General features: G+C 40.1%; 1 protein-coding gene and 1 non-coding gene across 2 annotated transcripts in view; one reads left to right on the forward strand and one right to left on the reverse strand.

Annotated features, from left to right (window-relative positions):
* ARMC2 (armadillo repeat containing 2) overlaps window positions 1-23,681 on the reverse strand; it is a 98,809-nt gene that overhangs the window by 30,163 nt on the left and 44,965 nt on the right. The window contains exons 11-13 of the mRNA XM_057740087.1: window positions 23,258-23,481; window positions 8,567-8,712; window positions 4,737-4,836 (exon numbers count right to left, since the gene is read on the reverse strand). Coding sequence (XP_057596070.1) covers window positions 4,737-4,836; window positions 8,567-8,712; window positions 23,258-23,481 — 470 coding nt within the window. The remainder of the gene's footprint in view (window positions 1-4,736; window positions 4,837-8,566; window positions 8,713-23,257; window positions 23,482-23,681) is intronic.
* On the forward strand, window positions 20,866-20,938 carry TRNAG-CCC (transfer RNA glycine (anticodon CCC)). Its single transcript has one exon. It is a non-coding gene; the product is annotated as a tRNA-Gly (tRNA).

Raw genomic sequence — 23,681 nt, forward strand, 5'->3', positions numbered from 1 at the left:
TCCTGCAAGGAAAAAATCAAAGGTGGTTCAAAACTGTAATATTTCATTCTTTTGCATAAGTAAAAGACAGTATGGAGTCAACGTATAATTTTTAAAACGTTAACATTGCTCTCATAGAAATATAACGTTAACATTAAAAAATTATTTACCTCCCTAATGAGGGAAGCCAGTACAATGGTAAAGTGGGCTCCAGGAAGAATCAGAGAACTGGGTGTTTACAAGCATTAAAAAGAATGGTAGATAGTAGAACTGGAATGCTTCAAAGCCCACTCTGCTCAGACTATGTTTGTCATAGAACCCAAGCCAAACCTATGAACATGGAATGATTGTTGCTAAGGGGTGTGAAATACAGACAAAGTAAGTTTTTGTTAAAAGATCATGATAGCATACTCTAAAATATGTAATAAATGGTGGAAATGTTAAAAAAAAAAAAAGAATGTTAGAATACGATGACTAGGTTAGGTACACAACTGACCAATAGCCTAAAGGTAAGAAACCATAACTTTGAGGTTATCTTGTCTACCAGAGAGAAATCTGCAAATTAATGTGTAACTTTATAGTGTCTGGGTTCTAATCAAATAGTAAACAGCAAGTTTAAACAAAGATATATTCTCCTTGAGAATTAAGCCCTGTGAAACAATGCCCCAGTATGACTTTGTCAGGACATATAGGCTCCTGCCCCACACTCTAGTTCTGAGTTTTGGTTAATTTTTGTTAATAATAGTGAAATGGCTGAGGTCAGGGACATACTGCTTGGGTCCTTAGCTCTGGCTGTACTAACTGGGTGTACTAGCTACCTTAAGGTCTTTAAAATGATGCATGTGGTATGTAACTTTTGGGGACTGGCTTTTTTCACCCAGTATAATTGGAGATTCATCCAAGTTGTAGTGTGTATAAATAGTTCATTCTTTATTTTTATCGCTGAATAGTATTCCATGGTGTGACTATTCCACAGTTTGTTTAGCCATTTATCCAGTGAAGGACATTTGGTTGTTTCTAGTTTTTGACTATTACAAATAAAGCTGCTAAGAATATTTAAAGAATAAAACGATGCACTGATGAGGGAAAAACTGGCTAGTCTGAGAAGGCTTCACAGAGAAGGGAACAGGAGAGCTACATCTTGAAATATGAATTAGCTTTTGAAGATAAGAAGGGACAAGAGAAATTGCATCAGAGTCCCTCAAGCCCTTCTAAGAACCTATTCATATTCAATTTTTAGACTATTTAGGTGTTACTTTTAACAAGTTTGGTTATGAGGTTCCCCTGCTAATTGCAAATAATCACAAAAGACAGTTAACAATTACCAAAAGCAAAGGTAACAGCAACAGAAAGGGAGAGAGAAATCTAAAAGAAGATGACAGACATTTAAAGAATCTTATTGGACTTTCCTGGTGGTGCCGTGGTTAAGAATCCGCCTGCCAATGCAGGGGACACGGGTTCGATCCCTGATCCAGGAAGATCCCACATACTGCAGAGCAGCTAAGCCTGTGCGCCACAACTACGGAAACCCGCACGCTTTACGGCCCTCAAGCAGCAGCTACTGAGCCCACGCACTGCAACTACTGAAGCCTGCATGCCTAGAGCCCATGCTCCGCAACAAGAGAAGCCACCGCAATGAGAAGCCCAAGCACCACACGAAGAGTAGTCCCCGCTCTCCACAAAGAGAAAGCCTGCACACAGCTATGAAGACCCAATGCAGCCCAAAAATAAATAAATAAATAAATAAATAACCTTATCAGTAGACTCATGCCCCCAATGTAGGGAAAATAACCTCTAGAATAACAATTAATACTTGTAATATGACCTTTGGCATCAAGAATAAGTTGAATTATTTTTAATATCTTCTAAGAAGGCAAGGAAATATGCAATATATTTGAATATGATTTTACCACAATGATTAAAATAATTTTGGTGATTAAGGGGGATAAATCACACATTTCCTTCATGGTTCTGAAAACATGTTACTATACTTAGTTTGCAAGGTGCTCTTTATTCTTCTTTGGAACAAAATAACTTTCATAGGAACACAAAATTATAACATAAATCAATAGAGAAAAATATGGCCTTTAAACACCAATTTTGCTTTACAGATAACTATTGGTCCAAAGTGAAAAGTAGTTCAGTAAGAAGTATGTTAAATTTTTATGCTAATTAAACTTTAAGACATTTAGTCCCTTGAACCAGAAAAAGCATATCCTTCACCATACTGACATCTCAAGTATCTCATATTAGCAAGATAACAGGACTTTTCACTGTTTATTAAACATGACCATCATCTAAGCTATAATCAGAGAAACACAGTTATGTGCTAGTAATGCCATAAAACAACAGGGACATTTGTCAGTACCAAACTGATGGGTTTTTTCCTTTTCAAAAAATTACAGGTTATGACATAACCTGAAATCAAACTGTTAAACAGAAGTGTTTTATTTCATCCACATTTGAAAATGTCTTCTCCAGTTACTATTTAATCTAAGTCATCCACGATCAAAACACCAAAGCAAAAAAGAACAATGATGGTAAAATAAAATTACAATTAAAACCCATAAAGTAATCCTATAAAACAAAATTACAAAATAAAATCCATAACTAAATTCCTTTTTAAGTATAATATTGAAAAGATTCTTTTAATGTTACAGCAAACTATCTTTTCTACCTTTTTAACTTTTTCCTTAAAAAAGAAAACCAGGACTAGGAGTGCCTAAGCTCCTATAGGGTTAATTCACTTGTCTAATCATTAGAGTTCTGATAATATATTGTACCAAAATCTAAATCAATAAATGCTTAATGGACACTTAAATTAACAACACTGAGAATACTTTAAGGTAGATTAATCAAATTCATTCTTCACCAGACATAGCAAATTCTTATATCACAAAACCTTTCAAAGCATGTAATTTAAAGAAAATACAAAATACATAGGGGAAAGCATTTGTAATCCAAATACTCAGAATCAGGAACTCAAGTGTATATTTGTAAATCAATTTTTTAAAGTTAAATAGAAACATTAACACTTTAAGCAAAGTTTTATCAAATTTAAAATGTAGCAATGGTATAATATGAGCATAGAAATTTCTCTATCATCTATATCGGGGTCCCCAACCTCTGGGCCACAGACTGGATTGGTACCATTTGGCAGCCTGTTAGGAACCCAGCTGCACAGCAGGAGGTGAGCAGCTGGTGAGGGAGTGAAGCTTCCTCTGCTGCGCTCTCCATCGCTCGCATTACTGTCTGGACCATCTCCTGACACCAACGCCCCCACCCTCCACCCCCGTTAGTGGAAAAATTGTCTTCCACGAAACTGGTTCCTGGTGCCAAAAATGTTGGTGACCACCGATCTATATAACCAAAAAGACACTAGTAACCATTTAATAAATAGCTGATAATAGTGTAAAATATAACAAATTTAGTCATTCTCAGCAGAAGTACTTGGCTGGGTAAGAATAAGCTCAATGCTGCTTGTGGATTATATTTTTGAGGTGGTTTTGATGTGGTTAATGTAAATAAACACAAAGATTTATATTAAAATGGTTTTAGTATATACATAAATTACTTGGTTTTAAACTGTTGATACCTACTATGTGATTTTGAAAATTTATCATATTTGGAATGAATATATATTGTCCTCATACATAAACCATCTCCGCTACAAAGCTGATGTCACTTTAATCATTTATAAAGGTGGATAAAACTATATCGCATTTAATGAATATTCAAAAACTTATAGTAAAAATTAATATTTGTACTAAGTATTATAATTTTATTAAGGAGAAGTCATTTGTGAGTTCTTCCTTTTTTTAAACAGCTATACAGGGACTTCCCTGGTGGCGCAGTGGTTAAGAATCCATCTGTCAATGCAGGGGATACAGGTTTGATCCCTGGTCCAGGAAGATTCCACATGTCACGGAGCAACTAAGCCCATGCACCACAACTACAGAGCCTGTGCTCTAGAGCCCATGCATCACAACTATTGAGGCTGCATGCCTAGAGCCTGTGCTCCACAACAAGAGAAGCCACTGCAATGAGAAGCCTGCGCACCGCAACGAAGAGTAGCCCCTACTCACCACAACATGAGAAAGCCCACATGCAACAAAAACGACTCAATGCAGCCAAAAATAAATTTTAAAAAAAAGACAAAAAAACTCCACAAACACATTTTTGTCCAATCCATTAAAACCAAATTAATTACTTTAAATACTTACTTAGAAATGTTATCTTCTAAATACAACAGTGTCAATGAATTAGAGAATTTCAGGGCTAGAAGAATCTTTAGAGTATACCCAGTGTAGGGGATCCCAAACTTTAGTTTGCACCAGAAGTCCCTGCAGTTCCAGTTAAAATGCAGATGGGCAGGCCCATCTGCACCCATATGGCTCAGTAGGCCTGGGGTGGGGCCTGAAAATAACCAGGTTAACCCCACCCCACTCAAAGATGCCTCATGTAGGGGTCCCTAGATTACTGGGAGGAACAACACTGTGGTGGTCCACTCACCCTCCACCCCAAATCGTGAATCCTCCTATTACATTTATATCCTACTGAGGCCATTTCTGCCTCAAACTACTCCCTCCCCACCTCCTCCATGGAACTCTCTGCCTCTTGGGGGCAGCTCGTTACACATCAAATGGAGGCTTCTAATAGAAACCTATATATTCAAAACATAAAGTCATTCAACATGGGCTTACACAATTACACCAATGCAAAGACACACTGAAGAATTAAATGTATGAAGAACTGACCTGCTTCTTCTGGTATTTGTTTATCAGATTCAAAAACAAGGCATAACATCTTGAGTAGTTGGCCAAGACTACACAGCAGTCATGGTAAGAAGTAAGTTTGCTGCAGAAATGGAAAAAATAAAAATAAATTTTGTTTTTCAATAAAGTTTAAATATACCTAGGGTTGCTTTAAATGCAGACCTTCAAAGCATTGTCCTGTGCATGAAAAGCAGTCTGGAAATACTCTACACACCGGTCCAGAGAAGCCTCAGGGAGGCATGCTGTCTGCTCCAGGCTCTGGGGGCATAGGGTGGGAGTGGGGAAAAAAAATTTTTAAGCTCTTTGAAAAAGAAAAACCTGAAGCCTCTAGCATATGTACAAGGTATGAATTTATACTACCCATGTGGTTCAGAAAACACGAGAAATTTACACAAAATCTGGTTGGATGTCAACCAGTCAATTTCCCGGGACTCCAGCAGAAGCAAAAGTTCAACTGCCCGAATATACTCGGCTGTTATAGGTATACTAATATCAGGCAAGATAGACCTTAAGGCAAAAAAGCCTTGAAAACAGCATCAAATTTTCAAAAGTGAGCAAGCAAACAAAACCCACAAGGTGGACTGACAAACCTACATCAAATTGTGAGATGTTCATAAATCTCTCATTAAGTGATAGATTAATAGGTAAAGCATCACCAATATTTTAAAAACTTGATCATGTGCCAGGCCATTTATAAGTCTCAGTCAATTTTCAGAGAATGTGACCTGAGAATGTGTCTCAGATCACATTCTCTGGTCAAAGTATAATTAGATTAGAAATCAATGAAAAACACATTTTTTAAAAAATCAATGAAAAACACATTGGAAATTTAAAAACACATAACATATGTCAAATAAATAAGAAAATAAAAAACACTTAAATCTGAATAATAACAAAAATACTACAAATCAAAATTTGTGAGATGCAGCTGCAGCAGTAGTTAGAGGAAAATTTATAACCTTAAGAAAGTTGAAAAAAATGGAGTTGAATTTCTAACCAAAACAGAAGAAAATATGATATATCGAAAAAGAATAGAAGGAAGGGATTATTAAGGATAAGAACAGAAGGAATAAAATAGAAAAACATACAACAGAGTGGTTTGATAAATTTGTTGGTTCCTTGCAAAAACTAATAAAATTGGCAAATCTTTGGCAAGACTGATCAAGAGAAAAAGAGACAACATAACCATCAAAATAAGGAATAAAAAGCAATATCAAATGAACAGGCAGTATAACATAGTGGTTAAGTGTATGAATTCTAGAGCCAGACTACCTGGTTTAAATCATGGCTGTGTGACCCTGGGAAAACTACTAAACCTCTCTACACGTCAGTCTCCTCATATGCACAATGAAGACAATAATAGTAGCCCCCTTTTAAAGCTGTTATAAGGAATAAGTGAATTAGTATTTGGAAAGTGTTTAGAACTTTGCCTGGCACATAGTAGGCACTGTATAAGTATTTCTTAAATGAATAATATAAAAAGGGGCATGATTAGAGATGCAATAGAGATTAAAAGGGTAATAGAATATTTAGGATGACTTTATACAGTTTGAAAACTTAAATGGACAAGTTCCTATAAAAACATAACTTTTAGAAACTGAATCAAGTAGAAACAGGAAATACGACTAGACAGATAACCATTAAAGAAAGTGAATCGGTTGTCAATGATATGCACACACACACACACACACACACACACCAGGCTAAAACAGCTTTCAAGCAAGTTCTACAAACTCTTCAAGAAACAGGTAAGTTTAATTTTCAGAAATTCTTCTAGAAGAGAGAAAGTGTTGGAATATATCCCAGCTCATTTTATGAGGCTGGTATAAACTTGACACTAAAACCAGACAAGGACAATATGAGAAAGGAAACGTACAGGTCAATCTAACTCATAACCATAGATGCAAACTCCTAAACAAAATATTAGTTAAGCAAACCGAGCAATATATAATGGTTTAACATGAGAAAATATGTTAATGTAATCTACTATATTAATGAATTAAACAAAGAAAATCCACGTAATCAAAATATATTCAGGGCAAGCATTCAAGGAAACAAAATCCATTAATGAGAGAAAATTATTTCTTAACTGTTAAAGGGTATCTACAAAAACCTTCAACAAACATTAATTTCAACTGGGAAAATCACAAAAATATTTCCTTTAAACTGAGGAGAAAGTCAGCAGGCCCAACACTCTTACAACTTTGTATTGGACATCCTAAGCCATGCACCTAAGAAAAAAATAGGTATGGGGCAAAGAGCTGTTTAATAATGGGGAAAAAAAACAAAATCATGCTTATTTGCATAAATTTGCATAGAAAATCAAAGAGACTCTATAGATTAACACTTAGACCTAATGTTAATCATGATGTCCTGGATACAAGATTAATAAGCAAACATCAATACTATTCATATACAGTAGCAACACTCATTAGAATTGTTTTTTTAAAAGACTGCATTCATAATTGCAGCAAGAGCCATGAAGGAATACATCTAACAAAAGATGTACAAAATCTTTTTGGAGAAAATTATAAAATTTTATTAAAAGAAGAAGACATCACAAATGTTTATGGATGGAAGACTCGATATCATAAAGATGTCAATTCTCCCCACTTCCATCCCAGTTACTCTACATACTCGGTGTACTTTCACGAAAAAAATCCAAACTTCCTATCATGGACTTTAGCTGATTCTCCAATTCATGAGGAAGAGAAAATGAGAATTTGGATCTTAAAGGAGAAAAGAAATGAAGGAATTCACCTTATCTTATAACAAGACTTAAATCCATAATAGTAAAAACAATGTGGTACTGGTCTAAGGATGGACCAAACAGAAAGCCCAGAAACAGACCTGCAAGCATATGGAATCTCGTGTTCTACTGACTAGGCATTCAAAAGCAGTGAAAAAAGGATGGTGTATTCAATAACATGTGCTGGGAAAACTGTCTCTCCACACGGGAACAAAAAGTTAAATTGGATCTCTACATGCCACCATACACAAAAATAAACTCTTTATGATTTTATAGTGGTTCAAAATAGGACCAATTAAGTCCCCAGAATTAAGTACTCAGATAGCAAAGCAGAGTGCTAAAAGATCAAAGCTGGACTCACATCCTCATATTGTGGTCAATTACCAATTCAGTCTTCAGGAAATTTTGTATTTCATTAAACAACTACAATATTACAGTTCAAGAAAGGCCTGTGTCTCTTGAGAAGGATCATTATGTAAAAACACTGGCAAAGAGCAGTGAGGAAAGATATATAAATGCATAAGGTAAAGACAGTTCTGAAATTTTGCCACCTCCTGCTTTGAGGCAACCTGGATTTAGGCGATCGTCGCTTCTGGAGTAAAGTAAGTATAAACATGACTAGTGAACGTGTGCACCCAAGTTCAGGCAAACAACTGAAATAAAATAACCTTTGATTACAAATTAAGTCGAATCAGACTTTCTAAGCAATGGCCTCCTTTTTCCGTTAAAACCCTTAAGCATTGTTTCCAAGCCCATCAGAAGGGTTACTGCTCTTTATCTCCAATAAGCTGAGAGGAAGTTTTGTTTGTTCGTTTTGTCAAAACACTAGGATAACTCACAACTTTAGTTACAGTAACTTAAAATCAATGAGTTTAGAATCACATTAGACATACAAAAGAAATGAAGTCATTGGTTTTAATCATTTTTTAAAAACTTGGGCCGCTAGACATAAAAAGCAAAAACAGAATTCCTTGCCAGTCACACACACAAATATTGAAGATAACCCCCTAAATCTAAACATTAGCATTTTTGTAAGGCTACTTTGTTTTCCTAGTCGACTTACCTGAATATTCTGGCAATATTGGTGCAGACATCCTTATCACCTATGTACTGTCCCATCACCACACAGAGCTGGGGAAGGGCACTGATGCTTAGCAATTTACTTCTTGCTAGTGGTGAGTCAACCAAGTTTCTTAGCGTAGCAGTCATCTATGGAAAGAAAGCATGTTAGTGCCAATTTTTTTTTTAATTAGAAAATACGGCAATACTAACCACCACAGCACAATTCATGCCATAAGTTTTGTTACATCAGGAGCTAAACCAAGGCCCCGTTATGCATCTTCCACCAGAGAACATGGGCCTATGCACAAGTAGCACGAGACAAAGACCAAGAAATGAATACAAAGAAAGCCTCCTTTGGTTCAAAAGTAATAAATGAAATATTTGTGTTAAGAAGCAATTAGTACACCAAAAGCCCAGGGTTCAGCAAGTCACCATCTGGATTTAGCAGAAGTCATAAGATGATCAGTGGGCCCTGTGGCATGCCACGAGTTCCACAGAAATTCCTTGTTCCATATTCGTATAAATACCATCAAATAATAATAATGCTGCAGCCAAAGAGTATTTAAGAATGTTAGTCTTATTCTCTTCTAAGAGGGAAGAATTGATGTCTTGCAAATTTGTCTTATTTTGTAAAAAAAAAAAATGTTCGGAAAAGCTATGTACTTTAACCCTTGTCTGAAAATGGAGAACAATTTAATAAATCCATAAAATGAAAGTTGCTGTCATCTAATAATTTTAAATATGCAGGGTGATCTTTCCTTGTGAGATACTACAGGCAGGCTCCTGGTTAAGAGAGTCAGCTTGGGAGTTGGACGGCCTGGTCAAATCCCAGCCCTACCACTCACCAGCTGAGGCTGGTTCGTTAACCTCCCAGAGCACACTCTTCTCATCAATAAAGGGGATGGTGACCATTGCCCTGGAATTGTTAGGATTCAATGAGATGAGATGTGTGAGTGGCATTGTCAGTGCTGTTTAACTAACAGGAGCTCAACAATCATGGGTCCCATCCCCGCCCTTGTTGTGGGTCTTCACACCCAAAAATGCAGAAGAAGGGAGATCGCTGGCCTTAGAGTCAAATGATGGAGATTCAAGTCCCAAATCTCTTCCTAAATGTGTGACTGAGGCCCCCACACATTCCTCAACTTCCCCATTTCCTCATCTGTGAAAAGGGGGTTAGGACCCCAGCTCACCAGCCAGGGTTGTGTAAATCAGGTGGAAAAATGCAACACTGTGTTTTTACATCGTAGAGCATTATGTAAATATAAAATATCATTATAGCCATAAGTAATAAACTTTAAAAACAATTAAGATGACATGTATCTTTGATTCATTTTCCTTTGTAACAACGGCAACAAAAAGATTTTGTTAAAATGTAACCGACTACCTTCTAAAGCAGAGAAAATAAAATCAATGCTTCAAATAAATGTGTGCAAGTCTTCTGCAGTCCATTCAATTATGTAGCAACTTAGTAAATTCTTCCCTGAAAGATTCAGTATCCAAAACACTGGAGAGGAAACAAACTATTCTAGCATTCCACTTGACCACAGATCTACAATGTAGTCTCTTAAGCTAAGGAAGGCTAACAAACCATTCTAGGCATTCCAAAAGCCATCACTGCCATAAAATGGAAAATTCTCATCATCTGACCCAGGCTCTACCTGTTCTCCTTCTTCAGAGTCAGCCCAGACACTGGAGCACTGCTGGTTTATGTCAATCCAAAGGATGACTCACAGGCTTCCCGACTCCGACACCAAAGAGCACAGATGCTCATGTGAATCCTGGCCTGAACCAGACAGATAGAGACTGTGGCAGATTGTGGAACACTCATTCCACCCACTGTGCACACAAACACCTCCTGGTCCCCAAGGCTTCACAGACTGGGCACCTCAACCTGTTGTCATCTTCCCGCTCCCCATACTCAACCTCTGGCAGGGGGCGCTGTCAGCAGAAGGGACCAGACTTTTCTTCAGAGCTTATATTTTCTTGTTTCAACTTCAGTTTTTGGTTTTGTTTTGCTTTGTTTCCCTCCCTTTCATCCTTTTCTTCACCTCATTAGAAAAAGTTAAGACAGCTCATGGTTCTTTTGCCCTGAATACATAACTTTTATAAATGGCCCAAATCAAGAGTGGAAGCACACATTTATGTGACACATCACCTGATCTTAAATCCCTGTCTACTGCCTATATTACATTGTGTGGAGTGCAGGGAGTTGAGTGAGTTGAATGTTTCCAAATTTGTGGGTTGTGATGCTTGTAGAATAACATACATGAAACATACACTGTGCACTTGAAAAATACATAGCGATGCCTCAATACATGACACTACCATCAACCCAGTGGCTCAAGTCCCAAAACCTCAGACAGATTCCAGAATCCTGCCTTTCTGCTTTCTGTCACCCTAAGCCCCACTGGCTTTTTGCCCATTGCTCCTAGAATATGATTCCATTTCCCGACCTTGGTCTGCAAGGCCTGGTATGGTCTGACTCTTGCCAACCCCTCAAACTTCATCTCATACCACACACCTCCCCCACAAACTACTTTATGTTAGGTTTTTAATATCACGTTTTATTGTCTATTTATAAGCTTCAGTGAGGGTATATGCTTTGTCTTTTTACCACTGTGCCCCCCAGGCCCAAATCTAGTGCCTGGCACACAGTGGGGCCTCAATGAACATTTGCTGATGGAATGGATGAATGGATGAATACTGACAAAGGAAACACTGGTATAAATAGAAAGGTTGGGATTCAGAAAACCATGGATGAATCAGACAATATCTCTGAGGTAGACAGACCTGAAGATGATTTAGAAGGAGGGGAGGAATAAGAAAATAATCAATGAAAGAAAAACGGACTTCCTGGACGGGGACTAGCATATTCCCTATTCATCTCATTTATGAGAGCAGCTCCTTCCTAGGTTCCTAATTCTCCTCCCTGCTTCCCTTTCAACACGTGGTGGGTCACCTGTCCCACCTCTTCTTTCCCTCTCTAGGCTTGCCGGTTCTGTTTAAGCCCACTTCATGTCTTTCCCAAACTCCGCAGCTCCCTGAATGGGCTCCTTCCACTCTCTCCACTGCTGGGTTCGTCTCCCTGCTTCCAGAGGGAGCATCTCCACACCCAACCTTCCCTCTTCAAAGACTTCCTCTGACTTCTGGTAGCCTATTGGGTAAAGTCCATATCCTAAAGGCTCTTCACGCTCTAAAGCATGGTTCACCCCCCAAGCTCAGCTCCTTCACCTCCCTTCCTCCCTCTCCCTGCACAAAGCCCCTCTTTCAGACTCTGCACCACACACAACCTCCTCGTCCTTTCACAATTCCCAGCCTTTGAATGGACCACTGCCTCTGCCCAGAATGGCCTCCTCCATCACACTCTGCCGCTCCTTCTCCAACCTGCTCATCTCCTCCTCGGGTTTCTGGACCCAGCTCAGGCTCACTTCTCTTCTGTTCAGGCTTTTCAGTGGTTGACTGCTTCTCTTCTGTTCTCAGGTGAACAGGCCTTCCTGTTCATGCTTGTTCCACACCCATCATAGACTCCTAACCACTAGTTTCAGGCACTTTCTCTCGCACTGTGAGCTCCTCTAGGGTCCAAACAATTTCTTATTCCTCTTTCCACCCAGCAGACAATAAACATGCCCATAAAAACCTGCCTGGATGATACACAAAAGGAGAAGGTAAGCAAGAGGGGATGAGGAGGGGAAAGAAGGAAAGGAGGAGGAGGAAGGAAATGAAAGGACAAGGGAGACGGGAGACGGAGGAGGCTTTTCCCTTTAAGAAGTCTCTGGCAAGAAAGTGCTGGGATTAGCAGAGGCCTGGTGGTAAACCAGAGCTTGAACCCCCAGGGAGGAGGATCAGGAGGAGGTCACAGGCAGATGCAGAAATGCAGGCTCCCCATTTTGAGAGGCTGGCTGTGAGCCAACAATGTCGCTGCGGGTGGGGCTGGGGCTGAATCCTGAGTACAGATAAGTGGCTTTTTCTGGGAAAAATATAAAGAGATCAGTGGAGGAGAGTCTAGCTAAATACTGTGGTAACAGTAAAGGCAAATTCCAAGTCAACCCACTTAACTCTCAAGCTTGCTCCAACTTTTAACAGAGATATATCTGCGGAAGTTGTTAATGAGCTGTGTGCTCTGCAGCTGAGTCTTTCTCTTCCCCCTGCCCAGGAAAGCCCACCCACTGGGCCTGGCCCCCAAAGCAGTTCACCGAAGTCCGAGCTTCGCACTTGCAGAAATGTATCTGTTTCTTTCTTAACTTTCTATTCTAGTTTATATTGTTCCTAATTCCACTGAGTTATGTACTCGTCTATTTTATTGTATATCCTCTTTTAAGCCATCTCATATACTTTATGATAAAAAAATAAAAGTTAGATGCATACGTAGATGCTTGTTTGGCTTCTAAAGGACCTACTGGAACAATTCCCAACATCTTAGCTGTCATCTCACCAAGAAATAGCAAACTGAAAAACAAGAGTTTCAATTCTCCTTTTTCCCATCTCTTAATGTGCAACCCCTTGGGACAGATATACTAAGTCAGAAGGCAACCAGTGGGAAGAAGAAAAAGGAGAAGAATATGGAACTGGTAATCCACAAAAAAGGACTGATAAAAACGTAAGTGTCCTTGCTTATCAGCAGTTGTGAGATGATGTCTGGGACAAAAGGAGACCTAAATGCTTGGTATATATCAGGGAAGAAACATCCCGGTGTGGTTCTGGTTGCTAGTCCACTGCTGGAAAATGAGCCACACTCTACCACTTTGTGGCGCCCACCTTTCCTGAGGCAGCTTTATCTCTCTGGGTTTCCTCAAATTCCTTGATCACAAGATTGGGCCCCACTCTCAATCCGCATCTCCAGGTAAAACACCTGGTGAGGTTGGCAAAGCTGTCCTATCTCACATCAAATTAGTTGGGCTCCAAAGCTTTCACCGTGCAGTCAACATTGGGAGACCCATTTTAAAGGGAAAAATTATGTCAAGAAGTGATTAGATAATTTATAAGGGCTCAAACAGCATTTTAGTAAAGCAAAATTAGAATTCAAAAGATTTAGCACTTGAAAAAATCAATTCAGGTACTTCATTATCAATTTCAAATTGTTTCCAATGATTAATTATTTAAAAAATCTTAGCAAACACATGAAATCTTTGGCTTAAAATATGAGGCCTCCCTGATTTACATCACTGAAGTAAAGAACGACCCCGCAGGCCCAGCAGCTGTGGTCCCGTGCCCGGCATTCTCTCCTGCCCTGGGGTGGACGCACGGTGGGGAGAGCTGGTCTGCCCACCTGAGTCTCCACACACTGCGTGTTTCCCGAGGGGATGACTTCTCCCTCCCCTCCTCAGAGTCCACAGGCCCCAGGGAACTCACCAGATCTGCCCTAGGAGGCATTCAGCCATCGTCAGAGGTGGCCCGGATCAGAGGGGCTTGCAGCCCCCAGCCCACCACAGAATTCCCGCGTAGGCGCATCAGAAATGGACCAGGCTCTCTGGCTAGCCCAGGAACTTCACCGTCAATCGTCAATCGTGACGTTGTTCCTCGGAGAAATATTTCCCCAATTCCAAAAAAAACAGCTTTCGAAGAAAACTTTGGAACAGAATGAAATCGAGAATTGTACTACTAACAGCCTGGGAGTTACTATGCTTCCTCCACCAACATCAGCATTAAGATTCATGTTATTTTTATACATTGAATGCTATCATGAAAAAAAATTTTGAGCGGCTACTTTATTTTTATAAAGTTATCTCATGAGCTTGATCTCATTTGCTCCCTAAGTTGTAGACAGGAAAGGTATTCTGAGCCCCACTTTTCAGATGAGGAAACTGAAGCTCAGAAAGTCCACCAGCTCCCAGTAGGTGGGCATCTGGGGCTCTGCCGACTCCTCATCTGCTGTCTGCCCTGCTCCACTGTACTGTCTCCTAAAAGCATTCATTTTACTGCTCAGTCATCTGGAATATCCATAACCAAGATCCCTAGAGCTTTATCTCAACGTAACTGCCAACTGCAAAATGGTTCACTTCCCGCTGATGATGTGAAAGAATAAACACAGCCGCCAGAGACCACAAACAGCGTCAAATGATTTAAGACCAAAGCCACACCATTTTCCAACCTCAGCAAAACCATCTCCCTCTATTAATGAAAGCATATTCATTTTCTGGATTTGTGCCCAACTGAGACCACATATATGCCAAAACCAGAGCCCATGTGGTAACCCAAGCAGTTTCATGTTCTCTCATATATGATTAGTACAGTTCTGGCTGAGACAAAGGAAACCAATTATAAGATGCCACTATATACATGAAACCACTAGTCCCCAAAATTCCTAAGCATTTTATTGGAGTTAAGATACGTGCATGTGGATTGAACTTGGTGTACCCCAAAAAAAATAATAAAAAATAAAAAATAAAAAAATAATAAAGTAAAAAAAAAAGACACGTGCATGTGAAAGTAATATTAATTCACAATCCTCAGTAACGCTTTGTTGTCTGGCTGTGGAGCCTATTTGGCACATTCCTACCACGAATGTCCTGCTTCAGCAGGAAATGGTTCTGCCCTCCTCAAACCCCAGTGCCCTACTTTGAGACTCTATTTAACATTTGCCTATGTTTACTATTGTTTTTCCACTTGCTGCCACTATGTCAGCTACCTTGGTAAAATGAGTAGGTAGCTGATTCTTTCAGCTGTGGCTATTATACGTGTCAGTACAGTCAAAATTTGAATGTCATCTAAAGTATATAGAATGCTGCAGCCATAAAATAAGGAAAATGAATCTGAAAAAGATAATACTTTAATAACTACAGAGTAATTACCCTGAGTTTCAGAATTACATGTTAAAGTTAGTGACACTTCTTTACTGCCACAACTAATATGTCTACAATGAAGAGACAAGACTGAGTGGATATGACAGCAACTGAAAAGCAAATGGCTCTCCCCAGAAGCAGGTGGCAAAGGAATACTTATCTCCCACACCTGATGCTCTTCCTTGTAATGAGACATCCCTTACCATAATCTCCTGGTCATGTTCCACTCCCACTGCCTGCTTGGTGAGCACAGGTGTTCTCCTCTACTCCTCCTGGGGCAGACATGGCCTGTGACTGGGTGGGGAAATCTGATTCAGGGGGTCAGGATTAGAAAGCGCACCCACCTCAGCTATCAACTACATCTTTCAACTTTCCTCCCCATCTGCCTTAGTCTCTCTCCTATTTCTTTCTCTTTTTTTTAAATGTATGTATGTATGTATTGGCTGTATTGGGTCTTTGATGCTGCACAGGGCTTTCTCTAGTTGCGGTGAGCGGGGGCTATTCTCCATTGTGGTGCGAGGGCTCCTCACTGTGGTGGCTTTTCTTGTTGTGGAGCATGGGCTCTAGGCGCATGTGCTTCAGTAGTTGTGGCACACAGGCTCAATAGTTGTGGCTCACAGGCTTAGTTGCTCCGTGGCATGTGGGATCTTCCTGGAACAGGGCTCCAACCCGTGTCCCCTGCATTGGCAGGTGGATTCTTAACCATTGCGCCACCTAGGAAGTCCCTCTCTCTTATTTCTAATTCAAAGCCCAAGGAATTACATGTTTGGGACCTCTGACTCTCCCCAAATCTTCAGATTTCCCATCTGTGGATAATCAACGTTGAACATGAGTTGCCCATATGTAGCCCTTTCCCAGGAAAGGGAAGAGCAGGCTCTGACTGCCCACTCTCTCTCATGCCAGTTGGATGAGTGAGTGGTCAGTTACACTACTGGGTATTTCTTTATAGGAAGGAAATCTCCTAAGTAGAAATAGCTTCCTTTCCCACTAACAAATCCATCATTAAGAAATTAGCAAGTCTAATAAGCAAACTAAAGACTGTGACATAAAAGAGTTTCACCTAATCTCAAAAACAATACGCAAATAAGTAAAACAGTTAATTGTACTGTACCCATATCAGTTTCCTGCTTTTAATAATGTCCTATAGTTATGTAAGATGTCATCATTGGGAGAAGCAGGGTGATTGGGTATATAGAACCTCTCTACTATGTTTGCAACATCTTGTGAACCTATACTTAGTTTAAAAGATAAAAAAAGAAAGCCACACACAAAAAAATACAAAGTTCCTTCAATTCCATCTTGCCAAAAAAAAAGTTCAACAAAGCCCTCTTTTTTTTTTTAAATTCTCAGCTACATGGAGCAATTAAAAAAAAGTGTCAATCTTAAAATATTTAGAATGCTACCTTTAACAAAATATGTTTTTTTAACTCTTCTGTGGGAGTTATATGTTGTAAAAAAACAAAGATTGTGTTTTTTGCTCAACTTGTTCTTTTGAAGTTCACGTGAATCTTATGAGAAGTTAAAAAAAGAAAAGACTTTTGTTCTATTTGCTTGATTTTTCACTCTGTTGTCACTTTAGATAAAAATTTCTGTTTAATTTTCTTCATTATAAGTTCTAATTTGTAGTGGTTTATCATTCAGATGTTTTCAAAATAGAAATCAAAAAGAAAAAATCAAAAAGAAAAAAAATACACAAAGACGAAATCCACCTTTGACTCTGTCATCGTAATTGTTGTGATTAACTTTTTCTCATCAGAAATAATTGCTCTTTGAAGCTTCAAGTTTTGGTGATTCTGATCTCATTTTGTTTAATAAATTTATGCTGAGGGCCACCTATGTGCCATGTCCTGTTCTAGGTGCTTTAATAGTTCTTGTTTAACTCTCCCGACTACCGTTTACCCTAGGCATGGCCAGTCCTTGGGAGATGAGGAGGGTGAGGTTCACAGAGTGTTAGAGCCTGAACCGCTGGCTCAAGCCTGTGCTTTCATCACTCGTCCACGAGGCAGCAGTGAGCCCTGTCCCCACTGGGCACAAAGCCCGGGGGACCATCAGGGCTCTGGAAGACGGCGGTACCTCGTGCTGGGGATGTGGAATACACGATACAGGAGTGAACGCGCATCAGCTGAAGGGGGGAGTTTAGGGCTTAGAAATTAAAAAACAAAAAATCAACTATGTCAAAACGTCTCTTAGCTTACAAGCGTAGAGATAAAGAAATCATGTAAGATTTAAAGAGAGTGTGGACAGACCCCTTGCAACATGACTGACCCCACCTGCCCACTCAAACTGCTCCACACACAGTAGCAGGATTCCCCTTCCCCCGTGGGTTTGCCGCAGCATTTGCCAAAGCTGCCCAGTCCTTGCTCTTAAAATCTCTACTCTCTTCCAAACTGTCCTTTCTGAATTTTCTGGTCTCTTCCCTTTTCTCTCCCTATTCCACAAAGCTGGCCATCTTATGGAATCTGTCCTCAGCCCTCCTCCAGCCCCCAGCTCTCTCACCACTCTGCCCTTGAGTCATGTCATCGTCTTCCTTGACTTCAACTGTCAGCTCCATGCAGATGGCCCTAAGTCGGCTTTTCTGGCTTTACCTTCTCTGCTAAGCATGGGTTCTTCTCACCAGCTGCCTACTAGACAGTCTCACTTGGCTATTCTGCTGGCACCTTAAAGTTTCGCATGAAGGCTCATTACATCATTTCCCTCCCTCCTCTCACCAAATCAGTTCCCTTACAGAACTTTAATTCCTGATAATAATATTATCATTTTCTGAGCCGCCCAGGGTCAAATCTCTGTTTAATTCACTTTCCTTTTCCCATACTCTAGAGCCAAAGCGGAGGAGCAGGGACTGCCAAGGGTGGGAGAACTGACCTTCCCGAGAAACCTCCACTTAGAGGAAGCAAGAATAGGACAATGGGGGTGTACTGAGCAAGAAGGGGGACAGATTAGGATTTGAAGGACCCTCTGGGGAGAAGCTTGCAGGTTTAGAGGTCAGAGAAGAGAAACCAGGTATAAGAGGAAGGAAAGAAACCATGTTATCTGGGGGATGCTGGACAGTTCTAACTTCAAAAATGTGAAATCTGAAGCAGGGAAAGAATATATTTCTCTAAGGATTGAACTCAAAATCAAGTGGGTCAGGCTGTAAAGAAGAAAAGGCTAGAAATACAAAGGAATCCATTAAAATTACAATGTTAGTTTAAGTCAATCTGGGTTAATAGTTGTATATGTACAAATTACTTAACTGTAAATGTAAGTACCTTGAGATTTTCTTCAGTTACAGTAAGCAGCTTTGTACATAGTGTCCTCAAGACACAAGAGGACAAATGAGACACCAAGGGAACGGGGGCTTGTTTGTAACTATGACGCATACAGAAGACTCTTTTCCTGACCCAGACAGGGGCTAAAATGGAAACCACAACAGACTTCCTGATGGAGGTGACTCTAGGAATTTTCCTCAGTTCCTGTCTTATCCTTTCCCAACTGTTGGCCCTTACAAGTCAGAAATGAACCCTAACACCTCCTGATAATCCACCAAGGTTAATATTGATAAACCCCTATTTCATCTGTGTCACCTCCTTAGGCGATGCAATTTACTGCTGGAATCTAGGAGGCCTAGCCTTTCAGCTGGTCTGTATTTCTCTCTTTCCAAGTTTCAAGGAGTTCTCCTGAAAGTCTAGCATTCTGCAATTTAGAGGTCATGCACAGATTTACCTTCTCTATGCTAATGATTTTGCCAACTCCTGTCTCCAGTTTCGCCAGACTGGGAGTATCAATACTTCCACTTGGTGGAAAGTGGTGCTGGCCCCTCTGAGGACCAGTGATCGACCTCTCAACCTTTTCAGGCAAAGGTGAATGTGTGGAAGTACCAGGGTTTTGTAGAAGAATAGGGCATCAGAATACTATTATCTGGATGTGGGGATCATCAAAAAGTAGCCCCTACTGGCAGCTCTCTTGCCCTCCACTGCCTATTCACCACCCAGAACATGCCTGGCCCAGAGCAGCCATTGCACAAACACTTAGGAAATCAATGTCTCTTGATGTCAGCTGTGCAGTCATACATATACATGTATGTGAACACATATACCTGTATGTAAGGAACCATGCAAAGAAAACTTTCAAAAATCTCAACATTTCGGTATTTTTTCCTCTAAGCATCATTGGCTCCTATGCCGTGGAGGAGCTTTTTTTTCTTTCATGCCCATTCCCTGATCTCGCTCCTTTAGCTCCATTATAATCAGTCTAAAATCTAATAACTGCAGCGGCGCCTCTTAATTGGGGCTGCCATGTGTGAGGTCTTAACCCTCCAATCTGTCCGCACCAGTGCCACACTCTCCTCCCGTCTTTATCAGTTTAATACCTTGTGCACATTCATCTTTCTGCCAGTCTGATCTCATCTCCTCCTCCCCATGCACTGACCTCCAATTGCTCCATGTTACTCCAGGTCCACACTCCGCAGCCTGGTGTTCGAGGCCCATGACCGTAGCCTCTGAATCTCACCTCCCACGCCTCCCCCCACAGAACTCTCTGCTCTGGACAGACGCACCTCTTCAGCAGCCCCCAAACACACCTTATCCTTTCCCTTGGTGACAGCTTCCCAAATCCTACACAACCTTCAGGGTCCAGCTTCAGACGCTTTGCTACTCATTCAATGGCCTCCAACAGGGCTGCTTTAGGGAAAGAGGGATGACTTCTAGCACTGTGCCAGGTGGAAAGCACAAAGTTTTACAATAAGAGATAAAAACTACTGAGATTTTTGGGTTGGAAGTCATAAAGAAGAGGAAGTCCTGCCTTTATCTTTATGTCTTGCCGTGTTGTCTATGGCTTACAGATATTATTCTACTGGTACAGCCACAAGTTGTTTATTTATTTTTTCAACTGAACAAAGTTGCTTTTCAAAATTGCCTCATGAGCTAGAGTTACCAGTTCTGAAAGCTGGTGTAATTGAACAACTCTGCCCGTGGCCAGATTTGTTTGGCTGAATCTGCACATGGGCAAGCTGGTAAAAAGCCAGTCAGTGTGACACAGTCACAGGGGTAGAGGTTTTCATCTGTCTTTATGACAAAGTCAAGTGGCTTACATTTTATCATTCAGATGATACAAAACAGCTTTTCTTTGTTTTAGTTAAACATGAGAGAATGCCCAGTCCAGGGGATTCCACAAATGAAAGAGCCTAAAACAGCATCTCCCTCCCCTCAAATTTGCAAACATATACACACATAGTGACAGTGTACGGTTGACACAAATGGCTCTTGGTGACCACAGCAGGAGCACGTTCTCAGGTGGCAACAATAATGGGCCCCCCCTTTTCCTACTGGACCAGGATGTGGTGTGCTGACTGTGCTCCAGGGAGAGGCCTGGGGCTGTGTGAGCCCTACCTGAACCAGATCCCGGGCAGGTCCAGAGGAAGGCTTTGGAGACCATGGCAGTGCCTGGTGGTGGGCAGTGAGGATGGAGTTACTACAGTGCCCTGCACCCCCTCACCCTAGAGGGATACATGGATCTTGGGAAAAGAAAGGGGCATCTGGGGACTTTCCTGGTGGTCCAGTGGGTAAGACTCTGCACTCCCAATGCAGGGGGCCCAGGTTCAATCCCTGGTCAGGGAACTAGATCCTGCACGCATGCTGCAACTAAGAGTTCACGTGACACAACTAAGAGTCCGCATGCCGCAACTAAGAAGCCCACACGCTGCAACTAAAAAGCCTGCATGCCACAACTAAGAAGCCTGCATGCCCCAACTAAAAAGTCTGCATGCTGCAACTAAAGATCCTGCTTGCCATAGCTAAGACTTGGCACAGCCCAAATAAATAAATAAGTATTAAAAAAAAAAAAAAAAGAAAGGGGCATCTGACCCAGTGAGTCAGTTTGCACTTGAGGAGGCTGAAGCGAGGGAAGAGGGAGAGGACAGGAACGCAGGGAGAAGTGCACTGTACTTACTGGCTTACCAGAGGTTCTAGTTCTGGATTTGATGTATTTTTGGTCACAGTAATACTCAATTCTCCTTTATACCAACTGATTTAATTATATCATTTTATTATATATAAATACATTTATGTTTTTATTTTTTAATTTATAAATTATGTATAAATATATAAATGTATATACATATATACAGTTAGCCCTCCTATCTGTAGGTTCTGCATCTGCAAATTCAACCAGCCACAAATGGTGTAACACATCCACGGATATGGAGGACCAAGTATGGGACCTGAGCACCTGTGGACTCTGGTATCTGGGGCAGGTCCTAGATTCTCTCTCTCACCCTCTCTCTTTCTCTCTCTCTCTCTCTATATATAGATTCAATACACACACACACACACACACACACACACGAAAGAGCTTTTTAAAATAAGACAAGACTTCTAGAGCTTTTACATAAAAATTAAAAGCAGAATATCTCAATAGAAGGATGGTTGAGATTTTGAGATATATCTTCATCACAGAATATTATGCTGCCAATAAAAAGAATAAATGTCTATGGCGTTTTTACTTCATATTGTTAAATGAGAAAAGAGAAGTGCATAGAATATTCCATTTTTGAAAACCTATGCATGTATTAAAAGGTGCTGAGCACATCTGTGTGAACAATATTGGCTAACAGGGAGAACCAGGAGGAGAAACAAGGAGGAAAGAGGGTGACGGAAAACAAGCAAAAACAACTATTAGAAAGAAGTACTTCATGATAAAAACCAAGAATCATATAAAATTATAAATATGTAAGTGTATATAATATATATGCATGTAAAATGCATGGAAGAATGGTTATGAAAATGTTAGAGGTGCGTTACCTAAGGGTGAAAATAATTCAGGTGATTTTTACACTCTTACATATACTTTTTTTTTTTTTGCATTTTAGCAAGAAACCTAATAATTATATAACCAAAATAACTATTTTCATTGAGGGAAAAATTTGAACAACTCCATAACACTGTCAGCATGAAAATAATGTTTCTTAAGTCTCCCTAGTCAAAAGATGGCATATCCAATAGAATTCTGAATCATTCATAACTAAAGGAGCTTTTCACAGTCTTTTTCAAAATGGAGACAGACCACAAAGTCCAAAATTAATAGTCATCATAAACACTTTAAGCATCTTTAAGGCAGGGCCTAAATCTAATTTTTAACACACTTTCCCCAAGGCTTCGAGCACTCAGTCCTCCATCAATTCCCATTAATTGACAAGCACACTTCAAATCTCATCAATTATTACATCAAAGATGCTATTATCTGATATACAAATGCTATTAAAGAGTAAAATCTCATCTAAAGAAGAATACGAGAACTCAAGCAGCTCCAGTGAAAATAATTCAACTATGAAATTTAATCTGCCGCAGAAGAAGTAAGGAAACTCTCACACATAACACATTTTTTCTTCCTGCCCTGGTCATACTAAACATATCTGGCTTTGCTACCTTCATTCCTGTAGTCTCTGACCTGCATGCTGTCTACACACCCCCTCAATGACCCCACTCAGTGTCATTAAATTCTGTTTTTTCCTTGTAGATACAATATATATGATATAAGCTACCAATCATCATGAACAATCTCCAGGCTAGGCCTGTCTTCAAACCTCTAAAAGTTAAAACTCTGCCTATTAAAATTCTCATAATATACAATTGTTTTGAAGAGGTGCTGACTTTTCATTCTTCCAGGCCTGCTTTCTCTGCAAGGTAGTGGAAATAGATGTCTACATGTTGGAGACCTGCTCCATGAAAAGTCATGGAATAGTCTTTCCGGAGGAAACAGGTATACATGGGGAGGAGGTGGGGCTGAGGCTGCCACCCTGATCCCTGAGGCCGAGCACTCCCACCTGGCGATAGATAACAGCCCACCTGTTACCTGTTACACCCACCTGGCAGGTAAGTGCTATTAGATAACATGAGGACTAATTTTACACATCTAACTCTCTCAAGTAAAATACTTACTTGGACTAACAAGTGGCCTGAATTAGGCAAACATGTACCAGATTTCTTGGTGTTCTCGTTTATCTGCTTTATCAAATTCATCAATGTTTCGACAGCACCTTTGCCAATCATTTCATGAAGAAATTCTGGATTTCCAGAAATGAATTTGATTGCCCCCGTGCAGTATAAGAAAGCTTCGGTGTTAGCTTTCAGGTCTTCACTTCTCAGCACCTCCAATAATGATTCTGTCAAAAAGATGAATTATTACAAACGTATGAGTAGAACAGCTGGAGAGACAGATATTAAAGCACTTGTATGTGAGCCTCAAATATGATTTGTAAAATGTTAGCCAGAACCTACAGTCAAATGCTTGTGAAGAGTTATGGCATAAAGAGGAAAGCTTACTTTTATCTAAGACAAATCCTTGTAACACTAATGACAGCAA

The sequence above is a fragment of the Hippopotamus amphibius genome, chromosome 6 (genome assembly GCF_030028045.1).
Source record: "Hippopotamus amphibius kiboko isolate mHipAmp2 chromosome 6, mHipAmp2.hap2, whole genome shotgun sequence".
In the NCBI taxonomy this organism is placed as follows: Eukaryota; Metazoa; Chordata; class Mammalia; order Artiodactyla; family Hippopotamidae; genus Hippopotamus; species Hippopotamus amphibius.